Here is a 27,160-nt window from a genome sequence, read left to right as displayed (position 1 = left end):
GGTCAGTGGAACTAGGCAGAATAATAGTTCAGTACAGACTAGGTGTCTGTTTCCTCGCTGAAATGTTCTATGATTCTATGGTTCTAACTTTAGATGTTGTCTGTTTGGAGTTCTCCCAGAGTGAGTTTCTGGTGGGTTCTCCTGTCCCCTGTCCCATGCATAAGATTTGCTGAAAGATTGTTAGTCACTGTAAAATCATGCCACTCCCCACCCAATCTCCCTACTCTTGGTGTAAGTAAGTGGCAAAAGAACCAGAAGACAGGGAGAATAAGTGTGGAACTCATGGGGAATGGGAATGGATCTGATAGGATTGCTTTGCTAGGAACTGGCATGGAAATGTTGAGCTGAATGGCTTTACGTACTGTAATAATTGAGGAATGACACGTGCAGTATAATGTGAATAAATGTGAAACTATCCACCAGTAGGGGATAAAAAAAAATGAAAAGAGATAATTATTTAAATCTATTAACAAACATGGGTCAAGTAGGTTTTCAACTCATCATTGTCTGTCCATTTCTCTCCAATGGATACTGCCTGACCCATTGATTTTCTCCAGCAGTCGGTTTTCTTTTCCTCTAGATACCAGTATTAGAAGTCTGTTGTGTCAACCAATATTATTTAAATGAAGAGACAGTGATAAATGTTGAACTACAGAGTGATCCAGCTAATCTGATACACAAGTCACTCAAATGAAGCATTCAGATGTAACAAGCATTTAAGGACACAAATGGTACGTACGTTGGCCATCACTTTAAAAGTTGTTGCACAAAGGAGCAAATGGATTTTCCTATAATTATGCAGTGCCATGGTGAGAAGACCCCTGGAATATTTTGTGCAGCAGTGGTCTCCTTACCTAAGGAAGGATATGTTTGTCAATAGAAGGAGTGCAGACTGATTACTGGGATAACAGATTGGATGATGAGTATTTGAGTTGACTAAGCTACATGGATTATACCTCTTCCCACTCAGTCCATCTTTTCTATCTTTATTTTCCAATTCCTCCAACTCATTTGCATCTGTTCCACCCCAGAACATCCAAAATGTCTTCTTTAATAAACATGTATTTCTTCCCAGGTCTCATCGATAAATCATGTACCTACATCTACTCAATTTCTCATACTTTCACTCTTGTATTAAAACTTTATGATTCTGTGACTCTAACTTGAGCCCACGTGTTACACTGTTGCATTTATGTTGCACCATCCAAGGTCAATGTATTCTTTAAGGTGAAGTTACCACATATAGTCTTACGATGCTTAATCTACCTTACCATGCTTAATTTCCAAGTAATTGTTTCATGTCCTGTAGATATAAAGGATAGCATTTCATTAGCCCTTTGATTGTGTTGTTAACGTGAGTCCTTAAGGCAAAGATTTCTAGGGGGTATGGGAGAACTCTGTGAGCCAGCATATATTCAATGGGCTGAACTGACTTTTCTTATGTCATAAAAAATATGGAATTGGTGTGTGTAGTGTGAATTGTGTAGGGTAATTTGGCCTCTCTCTCTCTGGAATCTGGTGGGATTGTGGACTGCAGAGGGTCATGTGACCTCTCTGGCTGGATCCTAGTCAGAAGTAACCTCAACTGCCAATCAAGGTTTAGATCTGCCCACCTGTGAGGCTGATGTATGATTGGCTATGGAAGCTGGCATGTGATTGGTCTTCTAGGTACCAATCAATGGTTAGATCTGCCCACAGGTGATCCTGATGTACAATTGGTCCTTGCAGGCCATGTGGATGGGTCCTGCATGCGTAGTCTCTCTCTTTTTTTGTTTACTGGTGCTGCATGGAGACCATCACTGAACTCCATGCTGCAGGCCATAGGCAGCTCTGGAGGGCCAAATGCAAAGGGCCTGTCCTGGATCTTGAGCCTGTGGGCATGCTGGAGACCAGGTTCATTTGATATACTTGTTATTGTAATTAATTTACTGTTTATTAGTGTGCTGTGCCTACTAGAGATAGAACGAGTTGGTGGTGCTGTATGTTTAACCCTTGCATTCCCAGTAAGGAGTTGAGAATGTTTAGTAGTGATTTATTTACACCTGATGTGTATTATTGCTGTGTATGTGTTCATTAGTTGTGATCATTGCTGAACTCTGGGCTACGAGCCAGGGCAGCTCTGGAAGGATGACTCAATGGGCCCGTCCAGAATCCTGAGCAGCAGGGACACTGGAAATCAGATTCATGTGTATGTACTCATTAGTTATGCGGTATAACATGCCTGTGGGTGATGGGTGCTGAAGTTAAACCTTCATTTCTCAATATATCATGCCTGTATGCTGTTTATGTTAGTCTGTGCCCTTTTTTTGAATTCCCCTGTGTGTAAATAAAGACCACTGTTTGTTCATAACACGTGTTCAGGCTTTATTGTCTTTGAACCCGTCAAACCTATTCTTGAACACAACAGTGTAGAACAACAGGTTCAAGTGAAGGATGAGCCAAAAGAAATTAGCAATGGTAAAGGATTATGGAAATTACTGGGACTTACCCAACATCAAAGTTTTGAAGGAAGTGGCAATGGAGAAAGTGGGTGCACTGGTTTTCTTCTTCTGTTTGGCTTAGTGGTTAGTGTTATGCCTTTACAGTGCCAACAGTCAGGATTGTGGTTTGAATCCAGTGCTGTCTGTCAGGAGTTTGTACATTCTCCCTGTCGGTTTTCCCCAGGGACTTCAGTTTCCTCCCATCATTTGAAATGTACCGGGGTGGTAGGTCAATTGGGTGTAATTGGGCGCCCAATTACTTGTGGGTCAAAAGGGCCTGTTACTGTGCTGTATGTCTAAATTTAAATTTCACTCATTTAAAATACTTCCCAAAGAATGGATGGAAAACAAAATCTAGCCTGACTATCTTAGAAATAAGGGAGGGGGAAAATGAGGAACTAAAGACCAATTAGCCCAATATTGGTCCTTGAAAAAGAAGAAATGATAACTGCACTTAAAAAATAACAACAGGATTTGGCAGGTTAAGATGGTTTTAAAAATCAGAAGTTATGTTTGACAAATCTATCAGAATGTTTTAGATTGTAACAAACAAAATAGATAAAGGGAAACCAATGGACTTTCAGAAGATCTCCAATAAAGAAGTTAATAAGAGGCCAGATGAGATTATTAAACAAAACTGGAACACGTGGAACTTGTTAAATACTGGTGTGGACTGAGGATTGTTTAACAAAAACAAGGGTCATTTTCTGATTGGAAGGCTGGGACCAGTGGTGCGTGAAGGTGATTGGTTCTGGGGTCCCAGCTGTTCACAATCTCTATCAATAATTTGGATGAGGGGATCAAATGCAAAATATCCCATTTAGTTGAAGATGAAAAGCTAAGTACCGGTGTGGCTCATGTTGAGGATGCAGAGATAATTCAGGTTAAGTGAAAGGGAAAAAGATATGACAGATGGAAGATAATGTTGAAAAGCATGAGCTCATCCAGTTTGCTAGAAAAAAAATAGAAATGTCTAGTATCTTTAGAACGTGAATGATATTAGTATACAAATTATTAGAATTAATATGCAAGTTTAGTAAGCAATTAGAAAGGAAAATCTTATGTTGGCATATATTGCATAAGGATTTGAGTACAAGATAGTAGTAATGTATCTTGTTCCATTTATTTAAAGACGAGTGAGATTGCATCTATAACTTTTCTTGCAGGTTAATGACCTATCTAGGAAGGATATATTTACAAGGGAGTGAATGATGCAAAGATTCATTAGATTGTTTCCTTGGACAGCAGGTATAAGAAAAGTGTTATCTTGAGTTAAGAAGAATGAGTGACAATCTCAATGAATCATATAAAATTCTTAAATAAGTTAAGAGGGTTGATGGAGAGTTGATGTTTCCCTGACTGAGTTGTCTGCAGCAAGGATCACTGTCTCAATAAGAGGTTAGCCATTCAAGACAAAGATGAAAAGTAAGTCCTTCTCTCAAAGGAACAAGAGTCTTTGGAAATCTCTATTATGAGGGCCATGGAGGTTTGATTTGTAAATATATTTATGAAGGGCTGCATTGATTTTTAGATATTGTAGGAATCAAGTAAAATGAGGTAGTGCTGAAAAATGGTGCTGAGGTCAAAGATTAGCTCCGATCATGTTGAACAGCAGAGCAGCCAGCACAGGGCCCAAGTGGCCCACTGCTGCTCTTATTTCTCGTGTTCTCTTTAGAAATTCAATCAGATGTACAGGTAACACCTACAGGAAAGTGAGCAGATGAATCTCTAACATTTAAAAACATTATCTGGAAATGCCCATAGTCACATTTTAAGCTCTGCGATGAAAAGGTTTTTAATGAGGTAGGAATGAGAAAAAATGCACTAACCATTTTTTTTTAAATAGCAATTTTCCAACATAAATGTTAAAAAGCAATCAATACTACTTCATTATCTCTCATCTTTCTTAAATTCTCATGAGCCCTGGGTGTGCGTAATTTTTTTCTGAGTAAGTTCTAGTGAAAGGAAACTTTAGCAGTTAATTATTATTGGCAATATGTTCCACTGCAGTAAAAACTCTGATCTGGTTTACCAGTGACTTCATTGTCCCAGACTGATGGCAGCTGAGTTTCTGAACAATTGGATGTTATTCTAATGAATATTCTAACACACTTTTAATTCTTTTTTTTTTAAAATAGATGTTGATCAGTACAGTTAATCCAACACTATTACAGTTCCAGTGATCTGGGTTCAAATCAGGTGCTGTCTGTATGAGTTTTTCCTGAGTGCTCTGGTTTCATCCCACCCTTCAAAATGTACAGAGCTTAGGTTGATTTGGGTGTAATTGGCTGGAATCAGCTTTTATCATGCTGAAAATAAATTAAAATAAATAAAAATAAAATAAATGCTCCAGTGAACAGAGTCCTTTAAATGCTATCTTTAAACCTAGTGAATTTAAAGGAGTATGGAAATTGGGACTACAATGAGTTTAAAGGGAACATGTAAAATGGCTCCCCATTGTCTTTCATAGGAGGGCAGGAACTGGGGCCCTTGTGTTAAAGGGTGAGCATTCACACCAATGTGTTAGAGGGGGATCTGGGAATTTGCTCCTGGTGAACCAGACGTTAAACCATTAGGGTTACTAAACAATCCGATAGCAGGTTATTAGAGTTTTATTAAACATTTTTAAAATGGAGCAGAATGGATTATGATTAAGTCATGTACAAAATCATTAATTTAAATAGTGTAACAAAAAAGCAGTTGTTCCCATTAGCAAACAGTTTGAGGACTTTGTTCAAATTCTAAGTGCTGGTCTAAAGACACAAAAGGTGTCACAAAAGGAAAAACTTTTTTTTTCTGATGGAAGTGATTTTGATCTTTGGTAAGTCAAACCAGAGCAGGATTTGCATAGTACATGGTAGAGTCCTGGAGAGTGATGTAGAACAGAGAGACCTAGGGGTACAGGTGCATAGTTCCATGTTCAACATAGGTCGACAGGGTGGTGAAGACAGCATTTGCCACACTTGCCTTCGTTAGGTGGGATACTGAGTTCAAAACTGGGACATCATGATGCAGCTGTACAAGGCTTGGGTGAGACTGCACCTGGAATACACCAAATATGGATGGGACCAGTAGGTTAATTAGGTGCAATTGGGCAGTACAGGTTTCAGTGTCCAGAATTGGCTTCTACAATGTTGGTAATGTATTTTTTTAAATTTAAATAAGCTGAAGGCCTGCATCCCTGGCTGATGATCTGATAAATTAATTATCCACCCCTTTCACAACCTTGAAATTCTTCCTGATGTATGGTGCATAGAATTAGAAATAAAAATCACCACTCAGAAGTTAACCAAGCATAAATACATTGAACTTAAAAAAAAGTTTACTTATATTCTTATGTATGAACCAATAAAATTATAGTAAATATTTACAAATAATTATTCTTATATTAAGATTACATACATCGACAGGTCACAAACAATCGTCCTTGTGAACACACATACATTGAATCTACTCCCATCTTATTGCGTGGTACTTTTAGCTAAATCTAATATTAGAAAACTCAGGATGCATTCAACAGTTTACTTGGAACAGAAAGCACAAATCCCAGTATTGCAATAATGAGAAAGAAAAATATCAGATATCTTTGGCAAATTGGCACTGCAGTCATTACATTCAAATGTTATTTCACAAGAAAGCAACACACACAGCACAAAATAAAAACAACAAGAATTCCGTTCAGTCTGTAAATTACATCCTACAAAAACAGATAGAAAAACATGAGTTTAAAGAAGCATTTCCTGTTGGAAGCAACTTTCTTTTTTTGTCTCCACCCTTTAAAGGCAGTTATTTTCACAAGAATGTCATAATATTTGTATATTTACTGTACAAGGTTTCTATACGATAGGTCAAGTGACCTTTGGTTGAATGCATTAGGCATACATGACACGAAAGAAGTGTTACTTATAAGATTTCAAGCTGCCTTTTCTTCTCGTTTTTTTAAAATTTATTTGTTATGATGTTGTGTACACTCATGCCCATGCTAGTGTATCTATCCCAGTTTGGGAGGGTGTTCCGAAGGGAGAAATATATTTGGAATGGGTAGAAGGCCATTGAGAGAGAAAGATCAGGCACCCTGGCACAATTGAACTGCAGGTCTCCAAACAAAAGGACAAGGTCTCACATTCCTGAGTCCTGGGTGTCAATTTCCCGATCTCAAGCAGGTCATTGAGGGAAACCACCTGAAGGGCTGAGGGATGCCATAAAGGACAAGAGAAAAGGAGAAATGCAGGAGGGAAGGTCAACCTGTGACACTGGTCTGTAGCTCCAAGCAATCAATCACAGAGTGGGAAATCTAAATGCCTGTCACGCTGGTCTGAAGCAAGTCATTAGAATTGACCTGCAGGAACCAAATGAGGGAAAGAAACATATTTTAAAATGAAGTGACAGCACTTGTTGAACTTTAATAACTTATTATTAATGACTAATTATTGAAATCGTTTCAAAATGATAGTGCTGAGCAGAATTTATGGATTACCTGGGAGTGGGTGAGAGAGAAGAAAAGTCGATGAATCTTCCCAACCTGTCAAGCTGAGTAAAGAGGGGACCTAATTTATGGCTCATCTCTAAAGCTTGGTTGCTTTAGAGACATTAAGAGCCAACCACAGAGGATTAGTCTGAGCTGGTAGATTCCCTTCCCTGAAAGAGATTATGGAAACAATTATGATTTTCAAATAATCCTTCAGCTATTTTCCTGCTGCCAAGTCCACATTTTTCAGAAATAATTTTTGTTTCTGTTCTGGTGGGATTTGCAGTCATTTGAATTACTAGATCAAGACAAGAAGCATGACATCATCATCCCTTTTCTCATTGGACCATACACAGAATCCCATTGGTAGTAAACATTGTCAAGAACTGCATGAGTAGAAGGAAGTGCTCCCTGTTTTCCTCTGTTTACATTATGGAACTGATACATAGTAAACAATGCCAAAAGTACAAGCTTTGGAAAATGTCTGCTGTCATGCGATATTATCAGGTGAAATTGAAGCAACTTGTGTACCATTGGGAAATGGAATTGCGCTGAATCAATGGAAGGTGAATTCACACCTCAGCCAAGGTTCCAAGGAATAATCCAGAACTCAACTTGGTTAAGAATTTACCAAACTTGTGTAATGATTTGTGAAATGTTAAAATGTTGTTTACTGGTAGAATGGATAAGAAAGATTATGTGTAATCCCGTAAGTAAGTAAGTGTGTGTGTATGTGTGTGAGAGAGAGAGAGATTGATTAATCCTTGATTGGTCACACTTATTGGATAGAGTTCAACTCTGCCTCTGAATTTTAAATTCAATTGAAGTTAGAATTTCAGAAGCTAACATGTTTACTGTTATCCACAAGAATAAATTTTTGAGGCATAGATTTGTGTGAAATTTGGTCTTGAGAGGTAACATCAAAATGGCCACAGCTAATTAGTGGCCTGTTCTACATTATTGCCCTTCAATTTTATTTTACTTGGTTGCTAATTTTCCATTACCCATTTAACATTTTGACCTATACGGTTGCATGAAATTTGGTATGTAATGTTTAATAAGTTTAATCTCAGTACTCACTCTTCTATTTGTCTGTAGGACAAATTGAATGCATCTGTAGAAGATGGCTGATACTAAATTTAACTGATGTGGGTTTAAGTTTCAAGTCCACTGCTTGCTTATATGTGGCTTGTGGTGCCTTCAGTAAAAGGGAACCATGACTTGCATGAATTTCCTCTAAGCTCAGTTAAATTAGTTAAAGTGTTTGGCCAGAGGAGAGTATATAATCTTCTCCTGGTCAGGAGCAAGATTGTTGAAGGACACTGATGGTTCAAATTAATGTTGTTTCAGAAAGAGTGAAATGTTATTTCTTCTTCTCCATAGGAAATTATGACAGTGAAATTCTACCATATTGGGACAATTTTCATCTACTCTGTTCCCTGATGGAATCAAAGGGAGAAAGCTGTTGATTTCAGTTCATTCAAGTCCAGACACGACAAAATTATACAATTTGTAAATCAGGAACTGGACCTCAAACTGCCCATTTCCCACCCAGCAGGTTGAGTTAAAAGGATTCCTTGTCATTGTTTATCTTGACATTTGATTTTTGTTAGGAAAGTTACTCCCATGAGTGCTGGAAGCTGATTGAAGCTGCTTTCAAGGATTTTCACAAGTGCAATTGGCTTTATATGTAGATCACTGAAGCAGGTGTAACATGGGAAATGACCTCTGAACCCAATCAGAATTCACATTGCCAACAAAGATGGAAAATAAAAGATGCTCCTGGTACTGCTATATCAGCCATTCTGAACCTTTGCACCCTGCACCCAGGACTGATCAAAGTTTATGGGTCCCCTTCCCTGTGAAGCAGTCAGTTTTGTTTTTTTCCATACTTAACTCCTACTGACTACACAAAAAAACCAAAAAAAATTGTTACACAAGGTGAAAAGAAATAAAGGCTTTTACTTAAATGTGTTGTTGCCTCCGGGTTGAGGGGGGGGGGGGGGCATAAGGCCCCTGTTGAGAATGGCTGCTCTACAGGACTCCATCTTTTCTCATTTTAATCTTCCTTTCTCTCTCTCCCTCTCTGTTTAAGTTCCTGATTTTACAATGTATTTTCTCCACTTTAAGAATGGTTGGTTTAAACTACAGAGTTCAGATATTTCAAGTGATAGGCTTGTGAATTAAGTTATTTTGCTATTAATACATGTACAATATCAGTAAATAAACATTTGATCCACAAGCTGCCAGGAGTTGACTGTTAACACTCCATGTTCCAGCTGGATCATACTTTATTAATTGTGATAATGTGCAGCATATTCACATTGTTCTGAGTAGCTGGAGTGAAATGATCCATATTTCTACCATGATTGGAGGGTAAGCTCAGATCTTATGTGGCCAGAGGGAGAAGTCTGATAAACCGTGACCAGCAGCTAACCTTAAGAAGTAAACTGGACCAGCTCCTCAGTGAGGGAATGAATCCAGTTGGAAAAAGTAGCTGGAACACAAGCGAACATCTGCATAATTATTGTGTTCTCCTGGAGTATTTTACAAGAGCTAGGAGTTCCAGATTTTTCCCCCAATTACTCTCCTGTGTTTATCTGCATTTGTTGCTCCCAGATGCCCTGAATGTTGGTGGAGGGAGAGAGGGGCTACATCTAATTGCAATTCTTCAGACATTTTGGGGGCAGGCTTGATAAACCAGATATATTTTCCTTCCTTGTATTTCCACATATTTAACATAATTTACTTGAATGGACTGATTCATTGTAACCAAGATCATAAACAGTGATTTCACCCAGAGCTGATTTAATCTAGGAAATATAGTGGAGGGAAAGTATACGATAATACTCATGAATTGCAGGTCTTGTTTAAAATCATTCTCACTTCCAACCCATGCAGTTCATATATAAGCAAAACTGCTTATAAGTTAATTTATCAATGAAGAAAATATGTCCAAGATATGAAATGTAAAATGGTATCAATATGATTACCAGTAGCAACAAACATTGGAGATTCAGGAAGACAGTGCTCACTCAAGAATTGAATTGGCTACATCTACATCAATGAATCTACTCTATTAATAGCATCTACTTATATTTAACATTGGTGTTTGTTTTGGGTTGAAAACTTCACAGAGTAAACCAGTATCAAAAATTAGAGGGCAAACTCTAAGCAAAGAAATTGCTACTTAAACAAAGGAGATGGATTATATGCAATTTATGAATATGGCAATGAGGCAAAAGGGAGTGTAACCAGAGCCAAAGCCCACTGCATACTAATAGAGATAGTGTGAGATGAAACAGTGTAACATATATCAGATTGATATTAAAAACAACAAGGCTGAATAAAGAAAGATTAGTGTGGAAGAGGGCAAAGAAATGAGAGGCAAAGACAGAGTGCAAGTGTATCCTATAAATCAACAAATCATAAAGTCTACAATAGGCATAAATGTGTGGTAAGAGGGACGCAAGGCCAAAAGAAAGATTTATGTATGGCAGAAGCCAAGGCAGAGGAAATAAATGTAAATTTAGACATACAGCACAGAAACATGCCATTCAGCCATGAGTCCATGCCTCCCAATTTACACCCAATTAACCTATACCCTCAGTACATTCCAAATGGTGGGAGGAAAGCAAAGCACTCAGGGAAAATCCATGCAGACGCGGGGAGTATGTACAATCTCCTCACAGAGAGTGCAGGATTTTTGAACCCCAATCCCGATCATTTGCGCTGTAAAGGCATTGCACTAACCAAGTAATTCAATAATTACTTTTCATCTATCTTTCCTAAAGAAAAGATACTGCTAAAGTTAGAAGGAGAGAAGTTACTTGAAATCTTGAGTGAACTAAAATCTGATGGGAATTCTTTAAATGCTGTCTGTATCTATACTTAAATCACCAGACCCATATTGGATGCACCCTCGGGGTGAAAGAGGTGAAAGCAAAAACTGCAAAGTTCTGGCCACAGTCTTTCAACTATCCTTAGACAGGGAGGGGATTCCAGAGGACTGATGAATTACAAATGTGATACACTTGTTCAGAAGGGGATGCAGGAAAAAATTCAGGAACTGCAATTAATTTAGCCTTAATGGTGAAGAAGCTACCAGACAATGATTTCACACAATAATGTCTCTTGGAGAAATGTGGAATAATAAGGACAGCTAGCATGGACTTATCAAAAGAGAATCATGTTTAACTAACTAAATGAATTGTTTATGACTTAAGAGGATTGAAAGGATATTGAGGCCACTTCAGAGAACAGTTAAGAGTCCACCACATTAGTGGACAGAATCCTGTAATCCAGAAAGAGTAAGAATCGAGCAATTATTTCCCAGATGGATATTAATAAATCAAATGTTTTTATGATAATCCAGTAAAATAAGTTAAACAAGAAAGTCTGCAGATGCTATGAATGTAGTTTAATACACAAATGTGCTGGAAAAACTCAGCAGGTTATATAGTGCTCTTTATGGCAAAGATACATAGCCAACATTTCGGGCCTGTGCCCTTTGTCAAGCTATGAGCAAAAAGAAGACAGCCATTCAGACAAATGACACAGGCCCAAAACATTGGTTATGCATCTTTTCCATAAAGAATGCTGTGTGATGTGGTGTGTTTCTCCAGTATTTTTCTTCAGTTAAATAGGATCTGATTCTATGGTGGGAATGGGAACCAAACAAATTAGGAGAAAATACGCACAAATCTTTGAAAGTGGCAGAGTAAGTTATAGATGCTTGAAGGATCCAAGGCTCTATTAATTGAGGCACAGATACAAACACAAAAGAAAAGTTAAAACTCTACAAAACATTCGTTTTTACCAGGAAGGGGTTGTTGCGTCTAATTCTGAGTAAGGCATTTTAGCAAGACCTTAGAGAGGGCATAAAATGAATGCTGAAATGCTCCCGGGGACGAGAGATTTGTGACATTGATCAATTGGAAAAACTGGGATTGTTCTTTTTAGAGGGCTTTACACTCAGTATTGGTGTTTCCATACCAGACCGTGATGCAGGGGTTAGACCACTACACTTCCATGGAAATTTGCCAGGGCTTCTGGCATCATACTAAACCTCCGCAAACTCCTGACAAAGTAGAAAGCTGAAACAAGTAGTAAAATAATCAACAAATGATGAGACAGAGTAAATAAATTGAAACTGATCCATTGATGGGAGATCTGAGGTCCAGGAGGCAAAGACATAAGGAGACAAGAAAAGGAATCAGAGGAGAGATGTGGAAAAAGTCTTTCCATTCAGCAAGTGGTTATATTAAAGCATGAAAGGGAGGTAGAAAGAACTAGACTCAGACAAGCTTTCAAAAAGAAAAAAAGATGCAGATTTGGAGGAAGAAAAACATGTAGCATCATTGGAGAGGAACTGGAGAATGAGTCTGCACAATCACTCTGACAGAAGGATTGGTTGAATGGCCCTCTCTAATTCTACGATGCCAATAACAGCAACTTTAATGCAGTAAAACATCATATGAGTCTGCCAAAAAAGGAACAATAACACTAAGTAAGAGTAGGATATGGTAGGCTTTAAGAGGAGTATCAAAAGAGGAAATGGAGAGAGGAAAGCAAGAAGGCTCAGGGAAGATATTCCAGGGCTTAGTGCCTCTGTCATTTAAAATAACAGAGATGGAACTCACAGCTGGAGGAAGACAGGTGTCTCTGAGGATTGTATGGCTGAATGAGATAGAAAAGATTGGTTGGGGCTTGAAGGGAAATGATGAAATCAGGAGCCCATGTAGGTCAAGCAGGTCAAAGGTGATGGGTGAAGAAATAGTTCAAATTAGGACACGAGTTTTGGATGACAAATTTACAGAGGATATAAACATGGAAAGTTGGTCAGGAGTACTGGAATAATCAAGTTTAGAGGAAATCAAGGCATTAATGAGAGTTTTGGCAACAGATGATCTAAGGTGAAGAACAGTCAAACAATGCAACAGAGGGGATATAGGCTCTCTTTATGTTGGCATGGCTTTAACAAGTCTTGGGGTGAAATTTGATACCATGGTTGCAAGGCTGGTTCAGCCTCAGATAGTTGCTATTGAGAAAAGGCTCAGAGAAAATGGCAGGAATCAAAGGCTATGGTTTTATCTTGTCAAAACTAAGATAAAGGCATTCGTGCTAATCCATGACTGAATGATGGACAAACAGCTTGACAACTTGTTGGTAACGGGAAGTGGGGGAATCAAGAGAAGTAGAGCCAGGCATTATTACTCACTCAAGGTAACTGACATACAGACATACAACGTTGTAACAGAGCCTTGTGGCCCACTAGCCCAATTACACCCAATAGACCTACAATCCCAATACAATTAACTTTAGACAATGCAGACATGTTAGGGTCTGTTGAATATTTAACAAGTGATGGATTCACCCATTGATTCTGTTTCCTTCCAACTATACCCCATGGAAGGAAGGAAGTGAGGTGACCTGCAATCTCAACAGGATGGGGATGGGTAGAGACTGGGAGCTCAGCTCCTGACAAAGTCAAAACAAGCTGACGGACATCACCAGAGATAAAAGGATGATAAGTTTTAAAGGGATTTATGGGCTGGAAAGAGCAAGAGAGATTTTTTTTATATCACCAGGACACCTTCACCCACCCAACCCTGATCACAACACTTACTCCTTGCCTTTCCCTCTTAGGCACAGGACTGGTCCTGTAGTTGACTTGTGCTCTAACCTGCCAGCCAGACTTTACCACAGGAGTCTGTACTGGCTTCCGTGTCAAGTTTGTTGCATCACATTTCCTGCACCTCTTTAACGGAACACTTTATGTCGATATGAAAACTCACACACTCAAAAGTAGTTTTAAAATGGATGCCTTGCACATTATACCGTTGTACGTGGCCTTGTCTGGTTTTCAGCATGATTGGGTTGTTCAGTACCTGCTCAGTATTCCTGATATCCTGTGATTTTATGGCCATCAGTGCAAGATCGATTCTGATTCAGTTCCAATTGACCCTCTCTGCTGCACTACTTGGTAATTTAGAAACTCCCCTTACAAAAATACATTTTAAAATTATCAAATTATCATTTCCAACTGTTATGTTGATAAACTCTGAATTCACATACTGGAAGCAAGTGCAATATTCTCTGCATCTTTTAAACTACTTTGGAAAACTTAACCATTTGAATGAAGTTATTCTTTAAGTGTATTTTGTCCCAATACAGAGAGGGTCAAGGAGGAGGATCTCGTGATAAGATGCAGTGTGCCATTAATGTATAGATACCTTCTCTCATGTTAATAACAGTCCGCAAGTATTCAAGTGCAGTGATTCAGTAATTAAGGTCATAGTTTTAAATATGGGCAGCCCTCCGCTGCCTTTCATTGTGAAATCATTTTCCAGAAAAATAATTATATAGAATAAAATATCAATTTCCTAATAAATCATATTTTTAAATATTTAAACAAAAATGAACAGCCTTTCTTCAATTATAAGTGGATGGACTCTGTTTGTTGCTTGGATAATTATCAGGTTGCGTCCGAGGTCAGCAGTTTCCGTTGTTCTGCAGTGAAAACAGCAAGCGTTTGGCAGCAGTCGTTCCGAGAGGGAGTTTGATTATCCTGCAGGAAGTTCACATCTGACCTTCTCAGCATCACACATTTCCTGTTGTCTCAGACCTGATTGATATGTGTTGTAAGTGCACAATTTCTTCACTACCTGTAGCCCGTGCACCCCCCCCCACCCTGGCTAGTGACGGTCGTAGGCTGCGGTAGCGGCAGCGGGTGCTGACCCACGGGCTGTGGTGCTGTAATAATAGGGGGAACCTGAGAGAGAACAACACCAGAGTTAGAATAACAGACAGAGGGAAAGTAGTTCACATTATGTAGGACCATGACTGACTGCTCTGTAAGGAAATCTGAACAGACGTGCATAGTGTCGACCATTTCCAAACCACTGCCTATTTGGATTAACTTTGGCCATTGTTGTCTCATTTTATACAATAAGTGATTAAAACTGAAAATGCAAGGACAAGAAAGTGAACAAATACCCTGTCCTCCTGGAGCATTTGTCAATTATAAATATAAACATGGCCAGAAAGATGCATATTCAAAGTACCGTTTCTCCAGTCAAGCACGTCTCTTGAAATGAACGCTGGTGAAAATTCATGGCCCTCAGCCCCTGATTGATATTAATCAATGCACATAAACCTCATCGAGTGCAGGGCATAATTGCATAACCACCTCCACCCCGTGCAGCAGTACGCTGCAGGACATCGATCCAGATATAAAGTAGTTTGAACTACTGCTTGGCCATTGTGTACAAAATGGCATATTCATTTTGAAATTGACAACAAATATAGATACTGCCTTTCGCGATTTTTGGATCATTGTGGGCCTGCAGGATCAGCGATCACAGAAAAAAAAACTATTTCATTTATAAAATTGTTTATGCAAAATATTCAGCTAAATAAATAAACTTGAACCCTTAATGAATTTTACACATAAACATAAAGAAACATTTCCCTCATCCATTCATTGCAAACAGCTGATCAGAAAACACCTAACATCCTTCATTGCTTACCCATTATGTTATACATAACATGATTTTTATCCCTAAACCCAGCAGTTCTGATGTGCATTTAATTCCTTTTAAGAAAAATTGCCTCCTTCACTCTTCCCTATTAACATTAGCATGACATGTTAGTTGATAAAGAAGGGAGTGTACAATTAGGAGGATAAAAAGTGGAGAAACAACTCAAGGCAGATTACATCAAGTAAACATACCTCGGGCATGATGACATTGAAGTGCTTTGATAAATTTATTTAAGTTGTTATTTTAGATCTTGCTGTAACAAAGTGCCTCAACACAAATAAAAAAAAATACCTTCTATTAAACTTCCTCTCCACATTCCTAGCTATTGCAGTATTTTTTCCCGGCAGGATTGGGAGGTTGATCCAGTCTCTAAACATGTCTGCATGAGAAACTTTTCTCAATTGGGATTCTATTGAGTCAATCCAACCCCATTTTACATTGGACCCTTACAACAAAGGAAAACTTTTATCTCTCACTAAGCCCTATGGTGGAAGGGTAACATTGCGATCCCTGGACCTTAAAATGATATTATTTACTTCTGCCCAAAAACCATTAAAAGCCAGATTAAAGAAAACCCCATGGAAAAAGAACAGGTCTGAATGCAGATGATGAAGTGACAGAATCAGAATCAGAATTCATTGTCATAAACAACTCATAATATTTGATGTTTGTGATAGCATCATAGCCCAAATATTCAAATTATAACTATATTGCAACATTACTATATAAAAATATTAAAATAATAGTGCACGAAAAGTAAGGCAGTGTCTTTGGTTCATTGATCATTCAGGAATCTGATGGCAGCAGGGGATGAAGATGTCCCTGTGTCGTTGAGTGCTTGTCTTTAGGCTCCTGAACCTTTTACCCCAATGGCAGCAGAGTGATGAGGGCATGGTATGGGTGGTGGGGGAGTCTTTGAGGGTAGATGCTGCTATTTTAAGACACCACCTTATGTAGATGTCCTCGGTGGAGTGAAGTCTAGTGCCTGTGATATTGCAGGCCGAGTTAACAGCCCTCTAGAGTTTATTCTTGTCCTGAGAGTTGGAGAATGGTGTAACAACAACAACCTGGCAGTCAATTTCAGCAAAACCAAGGAGATGATTGTGGACTTCAGGTGAAAGTCAGGGGAACACGACCCAGCCTTCATTGAGGGCTCAGTAGTGGAGAGGGTCAAAAACTTCAAATCCTGGGTTTCAACATCTCTTAGGATCTGTCCTGGAGTCTCCATGTTGATGCAATCGCAAAGTAGGCTCGCCAGTGGCTATACTTTGTGAGGTGTCTGCGGAGATTCAATATGTCACCAAAGACTTTCATAAACTTCATAGAGAGTATTCTGGCTGGTAAATTTTCACAATACTAAAGAGAACATTGGGCAGTTCTTCAAATGTTTTGGCCAACATTCAACTCTCAATGAAAGTATATCAGGTCAAATTCAATTACCATATAACATGCATCAATATGGATCATTAACTACATTTTCATCTGCAAAACAATGCCCAATGAGTTGCTGAAGTATGAGTTAACAGTGATATATTGACTGAAATAGGGTGTTGGAGATCAGAGTTAACAGAGTAACTGATAGAGTATCTATCTAATGGACAAAATTTAAAAGCATGGTGATCTAAAGGTGATGGAAAATACATTGTAAAATCATGAACAGAGAGAGAGAGAGAAGGAAGATTAAATTGAGAAAGAATAATATTAAAAATGAGAAAGGTTGGAGTCCTGTAGAACAGCCATTTTCAACAGGGGCCACAGCACATTTAAATAAAAGCCTTGTTTTCTTTTCACCTCACATATCATAAAGATTTTTTGTTTGTTTTATTGTAGTTGGTAGAAGAGAAGTAATGAAAAAAACAAAACTTGTCTGCTTCACAGGAAATGGGGCCCATAAACTTTGGCCCATAGCCAAAAAGTTGAGAATGGCAGCTGTAGAATACCACAGGTTTCAAGGCAACTTATCTGCACTTTCTATAATGTGTATATTAATACAATTATTCTGAGCCAATATGCTTACATTGCATTAGGAATTACATTTCAAAATTTGTACTTTACCTGTGAAGTACTTTGAGGCTTCCTGAACACACAAAAGGCAATGAATAAATGCATTTTATTTCTTTACCCATCAGTTTAAAAAAACAACATAGAAATAAATCCTATGAGTATTATCTGAATAGAAGAACTCTCCAACGTAACATTCAAAATGTTCAACAGTTTTTCTTGGGTGGTGCACTTTATAGAAAATGTTTCTGTGAAGCATGTAACTAACTGCACCTTAGTTCACTGTAGCAGCCAGGTCATTGGTTAAACATTCAAGGTGATATGACCACCACAATATGACCACTACTACAGCCACAGTCCTACTGGCCTACTGCAGGGGGCAAGCATTGTACCTGCAGGTAGGTAACCTGGGAGGCTGGTACTACCTTGGCGACTGTCAATCACCGGCCCATATAAAGACTAGAGTCGGCCCTTTCCTAAACTAGTCGGGCTACACACATATTCAGTGCCTTCCACTTTAAGCTGATTAAAGCCTATAGTACAGTCTTTTGAGTGTTTTGTTGTTTGCTGCACCACAAGGTAGTTGATGTATTGTCTTATTTATGTCAAAAATAATAATAGCAAATCCTTGAGAACAAAATCTGGAAGATTTGGTTCTGTAGAGAAGTAGGAGCATTTTTAAATCACAAAATAATTCTAACTTCTACAATTAAAATAAAAAGTGCAATAGGAGATTCGGAGCATAGGATATCTCCTAAAGATTCTTTGGTGTATTTGCAAATATAAATTTAGTAAAATCACTTATCTGCAGAAGGAATCTTAGAACCATTCATTTCACACTATAGCCTACATTTACTAGCCTTAGGAGCACTAGTCAGAATGTCAATGATGGCTTCTGTTAATTAACAGCACTCCAAGATTATTTATTGAAAGTCACACATCAGACTGTATGTAAAAATAATATATTGGAAAGCATATTGATGGAATGGTGAAAGCAAGACATCTTTTCAGACTACACTATGAATTTGTTCCCACAAATCCTATCAAAGGGGTGCCTATCTTCAATAGGATCATATGAACTCTCACTTCAATGTCATACTTCCATTAGACCTGGGATAAACAAAGAGATGTATTCATATTAATGGGACCTATTTTCACTTTGCAATGAGCCTCCAAAGTTCAAGGCCATTACCACATGTTCAATCATATTGTTTGAAACTGGCACAAGTCATCCCTTCAAAAATATTGTATCAAGCAGATGAATGGACATCACAGAGTCTGGTAACTTTACTACAAAGCAGGCAAAAAGCATGTGGGGAAAGAATATAGCTCCAACCAAAGAGCTAATGCAACATTTTTTTTGTGGCTCCACAAGCACATGTACACAAACACACACACACACACACACACACACACACACACACACACACAGTGCTCAGATAGCAAATTGGAAAGAGGCAAGCTCAAGATATTTCACTTAAGAATTTGACTTAAAGAGGCCCATCTGAAACTAACAGTCACAATTTTCAGGAAGGGGTAGTCAAAAGGATGAACAGTCTTTTTCACAAGATCATAAGATCACAAGATACAGTAGCAGAACTAGGCCCAACGAGTCTGCTCTGCCATTCTAATCATGAGCTTATTCATTCTCCCTCTCAGCCCCACTCCTCAGCATTCTCCCCATAACCCTTGATGCTCTGATTAATCAAATACCAGTCAATGTCTGCCTTAAAAACCCCAATGACTTCACTTCCACAGACTCACAATCCTCTGACTGAAGAAATTTTTCCACCACTCAGTTTTAAATTAAAGTTATTCCCGCTTGTCCTAGAATCCCCCACCATGGAAAACATCCTTGCCACATCTACTTTGACCAGGCCTTTCAGCATTTGAAATGCCTCTATGAGATCCCCATTCATCCTTTTGTACTCCAACAAGTACAGTCCTAGAGCCGAAAATCATTCACCAAATGCTAACCCTTTCATTCTTGACTTCACTTGAGTAAATCTCCAAGACCAGCATGTCTTTTTTTCAAATAAGGCACCCAACACTGTACACAATACTCTAAGTGAGGTCTCACCAGTGCTTTATAGAGTCTCAACATTCCATCCCTGCTCTTGTATGCTATTCCTCGAAAAATGAATGCCAGCATTTTATTCACCTTCTTCACCACCAGAATCCCAAGTCCCTTTGCTGCTCAAAATGTTAGCTATTCTGCCCTTCAGAGAATAGTGCTTTCCCAGGAAGATTATATGACTGCTATCTCTTCCTTCAACTTGACTACCATCTCTGAAAGGCCTGATTTCTATTGTCACAGAGAAGACTGCCTTCCTACACATACCTCAGTGTTCTTCCAAACAATGGAGTTTTGAATTCAAGAGTAGGGAGGTTATGATGAAATTGTACAAGGCATTGGTGAGGCCAAATTTGGAGTACTGTGTACAGTTTTGGTCACCAAATTATAGGAAAGATATAAACAAAATAGAGAGAGTGCAGAGAAGGTTCACGAGAATGTTGACAGGATTTCAAGGTTTGAGTTACAGGGAAAGGTTGTGCAGACTGGGGCTTTTTTCTCTGGAGTGTAGAAGATTGAGAGGGGACTTGATAGAGGTGCTTAAGATTTTAAAAGGGACAGACAGAGTCAACGTGGATAGGCTTTTTCAATTAAGAGTGGGGAAGATTCAAACTAGAGGGTATGATTTAAGATTGAAGGGGGAAAATTATAAGGGGAACATGAGGGGAAATTTCTTTATGCAAAGGGTGGTGGGGATGTGGAATGAGCTTCCGACAGATGTGGTCGAGGCGGGATCATTGGTTACATTTAAGGAAAAACTGGATAGTTACATGGATAGGAGAGGACTGGAGGGGTATGGACCGGGTGCTGGTCAGTGGGACTAGGAGGGTGGGGATTTGTTATGGCATGGACTAGTAGGGCCGAACTGGCCTGTTCTGTGCTGTAAGTGGTTATATGGTTATATATGGTTATAATGCTGCACCCTCAAAACCTAATAAGCTTCCACTTTAATGCAGATCTCACCTGCACTTAATCCCATTTGATGGCACATTGTACTCTGGTAATACTGCATCATGTTTACAATTTTGCAGTAGAGTACAAAGCTTTGTGTGCAAAGTTCATTGTGAAGCAAGAACCTGAAGCCAAAAATCAAGCAGCCCACATTAATGTGGCACAATGTGGTGTGGCAAGATTCCAATGCTAATTTGAAAGAATTCAGTGCTCAATGGATTGCAGTAATTCAGAATTCCTCTTTCAGATACTTCCCACCCACCCAACGTACAATGAATCCAGTGACGCAATAGAACATCAAGCTTAGAAAGAGAGTTCAAGAATAGTTAAGGGGGAAGAAAATAAAAGGATGAGATTTTCAGCAGCAGGATGGACTCATCAGAGAAGAAGATGAACAAAACGATGGAAAGTAAATTGGATTAGAAGCTCAAATCAGGGCAAAGCAAGAATGCAGTTGGTATCAGCCTTAGAAGGATTCCAGCAAGAGACTAAGTTGGTGGCTAGGAAATGGAATTCAAGGAGGAGCTTAAAGGTAGTGGCCTTCATAATAAATCTTGTGCTCCATTGGAATAGGTTACAGGTGATTCTATTGAACATCCTCAATCAAATTCAACCTGCAATCACAGGCTGGTGAATGTCTTACCTTAGAAATGAGAGATACATTGCTTTCTCATTTAAGATGAGCTGTTCAAAGTCCAATTTAAACATAATGCAGGAACATGTTTTAACAATAATTGACAAGTTATCACTGGTAGATGAGTTACTGTACATCGCAAAGTCATATTGTACTAAGCAACTTGATAGGCTATCTCAGAGGACAGGTCTGGAGCCACCTAACTGTAAGCCAGTTTGAATTAAAAAATTTAGCCATACAGTGCAGTAACAGGCCATTTTGGCCCTTGAGTCTGTGCCGCCCAATTTACACCCAATTAACCTACATCCCCAGAATGTTTTGGCTAAGATCAATTTATTGATGGGAATTAGTGAACCGGATGTAGTTTATCAAGATCAGTATTTTAAGTGGTTTAGTTAATTGAACCTAAACTCCCCAGCTGCCATGGAGTTATATATACTATGGTCCAGGTCACTGGAGCTTTATTCCATTCCATCTCTTGCCTGGAGATTCCCATCTGGAGCAAGAAGTGAAAGTGCACAGTTAAAGTGGAAGTCACTTTTTGCATTCTGTATAGATGACCCCAACTGATCAGTCCTTATAAGTTGGGTGGGTGGTCAGAATACTATTTGGAAGCAAAAAGGAAAATTGCATTCAGAAATATTTTGTGAGGCTGGGTTGGAGCGTTGACACTGTTGAACAGCTACAGCCACAATTATTTTGTAATGTATGAAAGAATGTACTTCAATAATGCATCCATTATCCTCACACTATTTCAGAACCCCTAATGGTCAAAATCATTTTGATCAGCCATGGTACATCTAGACAACCATGACCTCAGCCCAGAAAGTAACCTAATTTTTTTTAGCAGTTATGGGGCAAACAATCAAATACAAGGACCCCATACCCTTGTAAAATATAAATGCTTAAGTAGTTAGGAGCATTAGAGTGGGGATTCTGTCAGCTCGAGTTAAATTCTACAGTATAGACATATCGGTGTCAGTGAGGAGATAGGAACAATGCATCAAAAGAAATTCATCTTGATCTATGTCAAGTTAAAAGTAATGAGCTAAAATGGCACAGGAGTTATCACATTCAAAGAGCATGAAATTGGATCATTTTTCTTCATTAGATTTTGTTACTTGCATTTAGCGTTCTTTTAAAGTATCAATTTGAGCTCCCTTCCCGTTTGTTCATTTACACTTAGTTTTAAGCATTTTATTTGAATTTTCATTCATATCAATATTAGTACCATCTATATACTCTTGGTGCACTCCAAAAAATTCGCATCTCAGCTCCTCGTCGTTTGTCACTGAAATGGATAGCCACGGTGAGTCGCCATAGCTTGGAAAACCATACATCACCCGAGACCTTGTGGGCCAGCCATTGTTGTAAGAGGCAAAGAAAGAATTAGACACACAGTTTGTGTCATGTTGTATTGGGAATGTAAATGTGAATTATTGTTGTCAGGAAAAAAACTCTTGTACTTAACTGAGATTTTAAAGCAATCCATGAATTGTAAAGAGAGACCGTCTTAGAAAAATGTTCGGCAATGGGTTTTTGGCCAACTGTTATTAATAGGTATGATATTGGCAAAAACAAAGAACATATGCCAGTCACAAATGCATGAATGATGTGTGTAAACATGCAGACAAAATTATATCAGTTTTATAAATAATGGGTATTTGGAGTTAATAACAGATGGTATAGTGATCTGGCCTTGATTGTGAAACATTGTATGACTAACATTAATAAAGCCACAGAAACCCCACCCCTCATTTCCACAACACAAACAAATGTGGACTTCATCCAATGACAACTTACTTATTTTTAGAAATGGCATGTTTTATGAGCTGAAGAACTGGTTGCACATGTGATTTACTTGTTCATTTTTATGTGCAATTATTGTCTAACGGGATAGATTATTGCCCATCATAAAAATACCTATTTTTAAATACACTATATGAGCCTAGAAATGTAAGAAAGTGCCAGAGAACACATCCTCTGTAAAGGCTCAGAGGATAGGACAGGAGGATAAATCAGGAAGTGAATAGGTGGGTGGATATCTGTGGGATACTGAACTTCCATCCACTCAACAGCCTATCTCGTCCAATGGTTAAAATAAATGATTTTCAGGATGTGGGCATTAGTGACAAGGACTCAGGGAGATCTTTACTGCCATCTCTAGTCACCTTTAAGTGAGGAGTGTACAATATCCTGGCTAATAGAGACCTGCCATTAGACCTGCTTATAACATTTCATATCACTGTATTTACCATACAGTGTAATTCCTCAATAAACTATGTCATCACTCACTATGATGTTAAATATTACCGAAGGTTCTATATTATATACCAGACCAAATGTATATTTTGTATGTATTGCATTTAATTACACAAATTATTTGGGATAATGTGATGCATAGCTCGCATCTTGTTCATACATACGAACTCTGTTGAACACATAAATTGCATGTGTAGAATACCAAACTGTGAAGCAATGTTTCCCAAATTTTCCATTGAAATGTTTGCATCACCTATTATTCATACCTCCATATCCAGGCAGTGGAAGGAGTTTGCTTTGGTATGCACCATTTGGAGATACCATGAATAACTCAAATTGCAAGTGGAATAAATGAGAAAGGAAAACAAATTTGAATACTTTTTTCTCAATTATCTATCATGCCAAGCAAAATTACTTGTACATGGCAGCCTTCAGTGAGGTTGAGGTGGGATTTAATAGTGAAAAGAATTAGACTACAATGTTAGTCAAGTAGACCTTTATTAAAAGGGGTGTTTAAAAAGGAGGCTATCATTACTGAAAAATCCCAGACAAGGCCCAATAAACAGATGATAATCAAAACGCACATTTATATTATAAGATACAATTTAAATAAGATGTCATTATATGATTTGAGCATGAAATACATTATATCTAACACTTTGCAACATAACATTTCACTTTAGATAATATGACTGCACTTAATTACAGTAGCTTGCATGTATTACAGCTGCTTGTATTCTTACCCAATAAATATCACAGATTATTGGTTCAAATACAACTTACCATTCTATGTACCTTGTTTGTTTCTAACACTCTCTGGACTTTATAATTAATTATTTGATCAACATACAAATGATACTAATAATTATTATTTAGCACAATACCCATTTTTAATTAATGAGAGTTGAGTAACTGAGGCATCTACAGTTGTTCTCAATCAAATTTGTAGAAGCTCTTAAGAGCCAAGATGTAGGGAGGGTAAGAGGATGTTTCCTTTGGTTGGGGAATGCAGAATCAGAGAACCTAAAGAGTCGACCATTTTTAATTGAGATGAGGAGAATATTTCTTTCCTCAGAAATGCAAAAATCTCTGCAACACACAATCATGGATTTTAAAAAGCAATATTGAGATTTCTGGATAATCAGGGAATGTAAATTACAGTGAGGGTAAAAACAGAAAAGACACTGTGATCTTTCTGAATGTGGGAGCAGGCTTGACGGGCCAAATAACCTATTGCTACTTCTGATCCTTGTGTCCTGAGGTGCTGTGGATTATTAGGTCGAGGGAATTATGCCAAAAAATCCCTGGTTATCCATTCCTGTCAGATAGCTCACTGATATGAGAGAGAGAGAGAGAGAGAGAGAGAGAGAGAGAGAGAGAGAGAGAGAGAGAGAGAGAGAGAGAGAGAGAGAGAGAGAGAGAGAGCGTTAGAAGAGGAGGAAAGGGAATCAATTCCAGGACAGCTTTTCACTGGTCTAGTGCCCTGAAAAAAAACACAGCACTACCAATGAAAATCTTAGAACTCTACTTGATAGAACTGTGGAAGAACCTTTGTCACAAGGCTTGCAATGAATCAAGGCAGTGCACCACCAATGAAAAACAACAAAAAATTAAAATTAATAAAGTCCTTGGAATCTATATCTACACCATCTACAAATTTGCCGACGATACCATGGTAGTGAGTTGTATAAAGGAAGGGGATGAGTCAGCCTACAGGATGAAGATTGAAAACTTGGCTGAATGGTGCACCAACAACAACCTTGCACTCAATGTCACCAAAACTAAGGAGCTGATTGTTGACTTTAGGAAAGGAAAGCCAGAGGTGTACAACCCAGTGATTATTGGGGGATCAGTTAGAGAGGGTGAGCAAATTGAAGTTCTTGGGAGTCACTCTCTTGGAGGATCTTTCTTGGACAAAACATACTAATGGCATCATGAAGAAAGCAGGTCAGTATCTCTACTTCCTCAGAAGTTTGTGAAGGTTTGGTATGATATCAGAAACCCTGGCAAATTTCTTCAGATGTGTGATGGAAAGTGTGCTGACCAGCTGCATCCTGGTCTGGTATAGTGCAAAGCCCTCCAAAAGATAGTGGACACAGCCCAGGACATCACAGGCAAAACCTTCCCCACCATTAAGAACAACTACAAGGAATGCTGCCGTTGGAGAGCAGCAGCAATCATCGAGGATCCCCACCACCCAGCACACACTCTGCTCTCACTGCTACTATCAGGAAAGAGGTACAGGTGCCACAAGACTCGCACCATCAGGTTCAGGAACAGATGCTACCCTTCCACCATTTGACTCCTCAACAACAAACTTAATTACAGTATGGACTTATTTTCGGAGTCTTACTTTTGCACTTTATTGTTTTTTTACTCTCTCTGTATTGCACAATGTTTACACTTCTTTATCTGTTATATTTCTTTATTTGTTTACATGTGCATGTTGTGTACAGTCTTTTTTTGCATTACCAATAAGTGGTAATTCCGGCTTGCCCACAAGAAAAAGGAATCTCAGGGATGTATGTGATATCATGCATGTACTCTGATAATAAATCTGAAAATTGGAAGCTGCTTTATATTTAATAGAGAATGGATAAGAATAAAATAAATAAATACAAGCATCCTTCATCTTAGCACCTTCATCAACCTGGAATCCTTCACCTGACCATTACCTCCATTCTATCACAGAACACAGCAAGAGACAGATAGTGCCAACTTGTTAAATGAATGCATACACTCAAATGAATTTATGGCAAAATAATGTATTTCAAAATATATAATTTGGAAATACTCTTACTCAATAATCCAGCATTGGGAAATCTCCAGGAATCATTATAAGTTGTATACTGTGGATGGGAATACGGGCTCCCAGAAAATTCACCTCCTAAAATGACAGAGAGAACAAAGAGAGTGAAATAATGTAGAAGGTTATTAAGATAATTAGTCTGGTTTCTCTAGCAATTGAAAAATACAGTGAACAAGTAGTTCAACATTATGAACTGAACTATCATTAATAATCTATCTACATCATGCAATTAACATGTTTCCTAATTTTCTGTGAATCTTTCATTAATTTAACTAAATTTCATGTAAGATCTGAGCTCACTGATTCAAGAAATATGCTGGAAAATAAGTTTAAATGTATTGACACAATCAACTTGCTTCATTAATGACTTCTTTGGTACATCATATCCACAACATTTTTATGTCCCTCTCTTATTAATTTCTTTCATCCATGTTGCCTTTTCCCATCGTAGTTATAACATTAGATAATCAAAATACAAGGACATGTAATGATTATCATCAGTTTTATTTCATGAATTCCAGACACTAACTCAATGCATATAGCCTGTTCCAATTGCTCAAAAATAATTAATATCAATGTGTTAGCATAATCTAAGTAAATACAATAACCAGCTAAACCATTAAAAATCAATTCCTTGCATGGCTTAATGACTTCATTAAAATATTTGCTATTTTCTCTTTTAATTTAGCAAAGTCTGCCTCCTTTGTTTCAAAACTTTGCCTTGCACTTCAATGCTGACAGAAGTGCAGCCATTTTCCCCAGTCCCTTTACCATGAAAATGAGGTGATGGCAATTTGTGTTGCTGTGCATATTAATCAGGAGGCGATGGGAAATTTAAACATCAGGCTGCACTCCTGCTTAAATGATTTGAAGCAAGCCGACACTTCGCAATGTGATTCCCTTCGCTCCCCCTCCTCACTCTCAGGGGGATGCGCCAA

At 38.3% G+C, this 27,160-nt stretch overlaps 1 protein-coding gene across 1 annotated transcript in view; it reads right to left on the bottom strand.

The window, feature by feature from the left end:
• Window positions 1-5,810: 5,810 nt before the first annotated feature.
• pax5 (paired box 5) overlaps window positions 5,811-27,160 on the bottom strand; it is a 246,713-nt gene continuing 225,363 nt past the window's right edge. Inside the window, exons 9-10 of the mRNA XM_069925912.1 lie at window positions 26,214-26,300; window positions 5,811-14,722 (exon numbers count right to left, since the gene is read on the bottom strand). Of these exons, the coding sequence (XP_069782013.1) occupies window positions 14,646-14,722; window positions 26,214-26,300 (164 nt within the window). The 3' untranslated portion in view covers window positions 5,811-14,645. The remainder of the gene's footprint in view (window positions 14,723-26,213; window positions 26,301-27,160) is intronic.

Source organism: Narcine bancroftii, chromosome 1 (assembly GCF_036971445.1).
Source record: "Narcine bancroftii isolate sNarBan1 chromosome 1, sNarBan1.hap1, whole genome shotgun sequence".
In the NCBI taxonomy this organism is placed as follows: domain Eukaryota; kingdom Metazoa; phylum Chordata; class Chondrichthyes; order Torpediniformes; family Narcinidae; genus Narcine; species Narcine bancroftii.
This window is presented reverse-complemented; position numbering and strand designations above follow the sequence as displayed.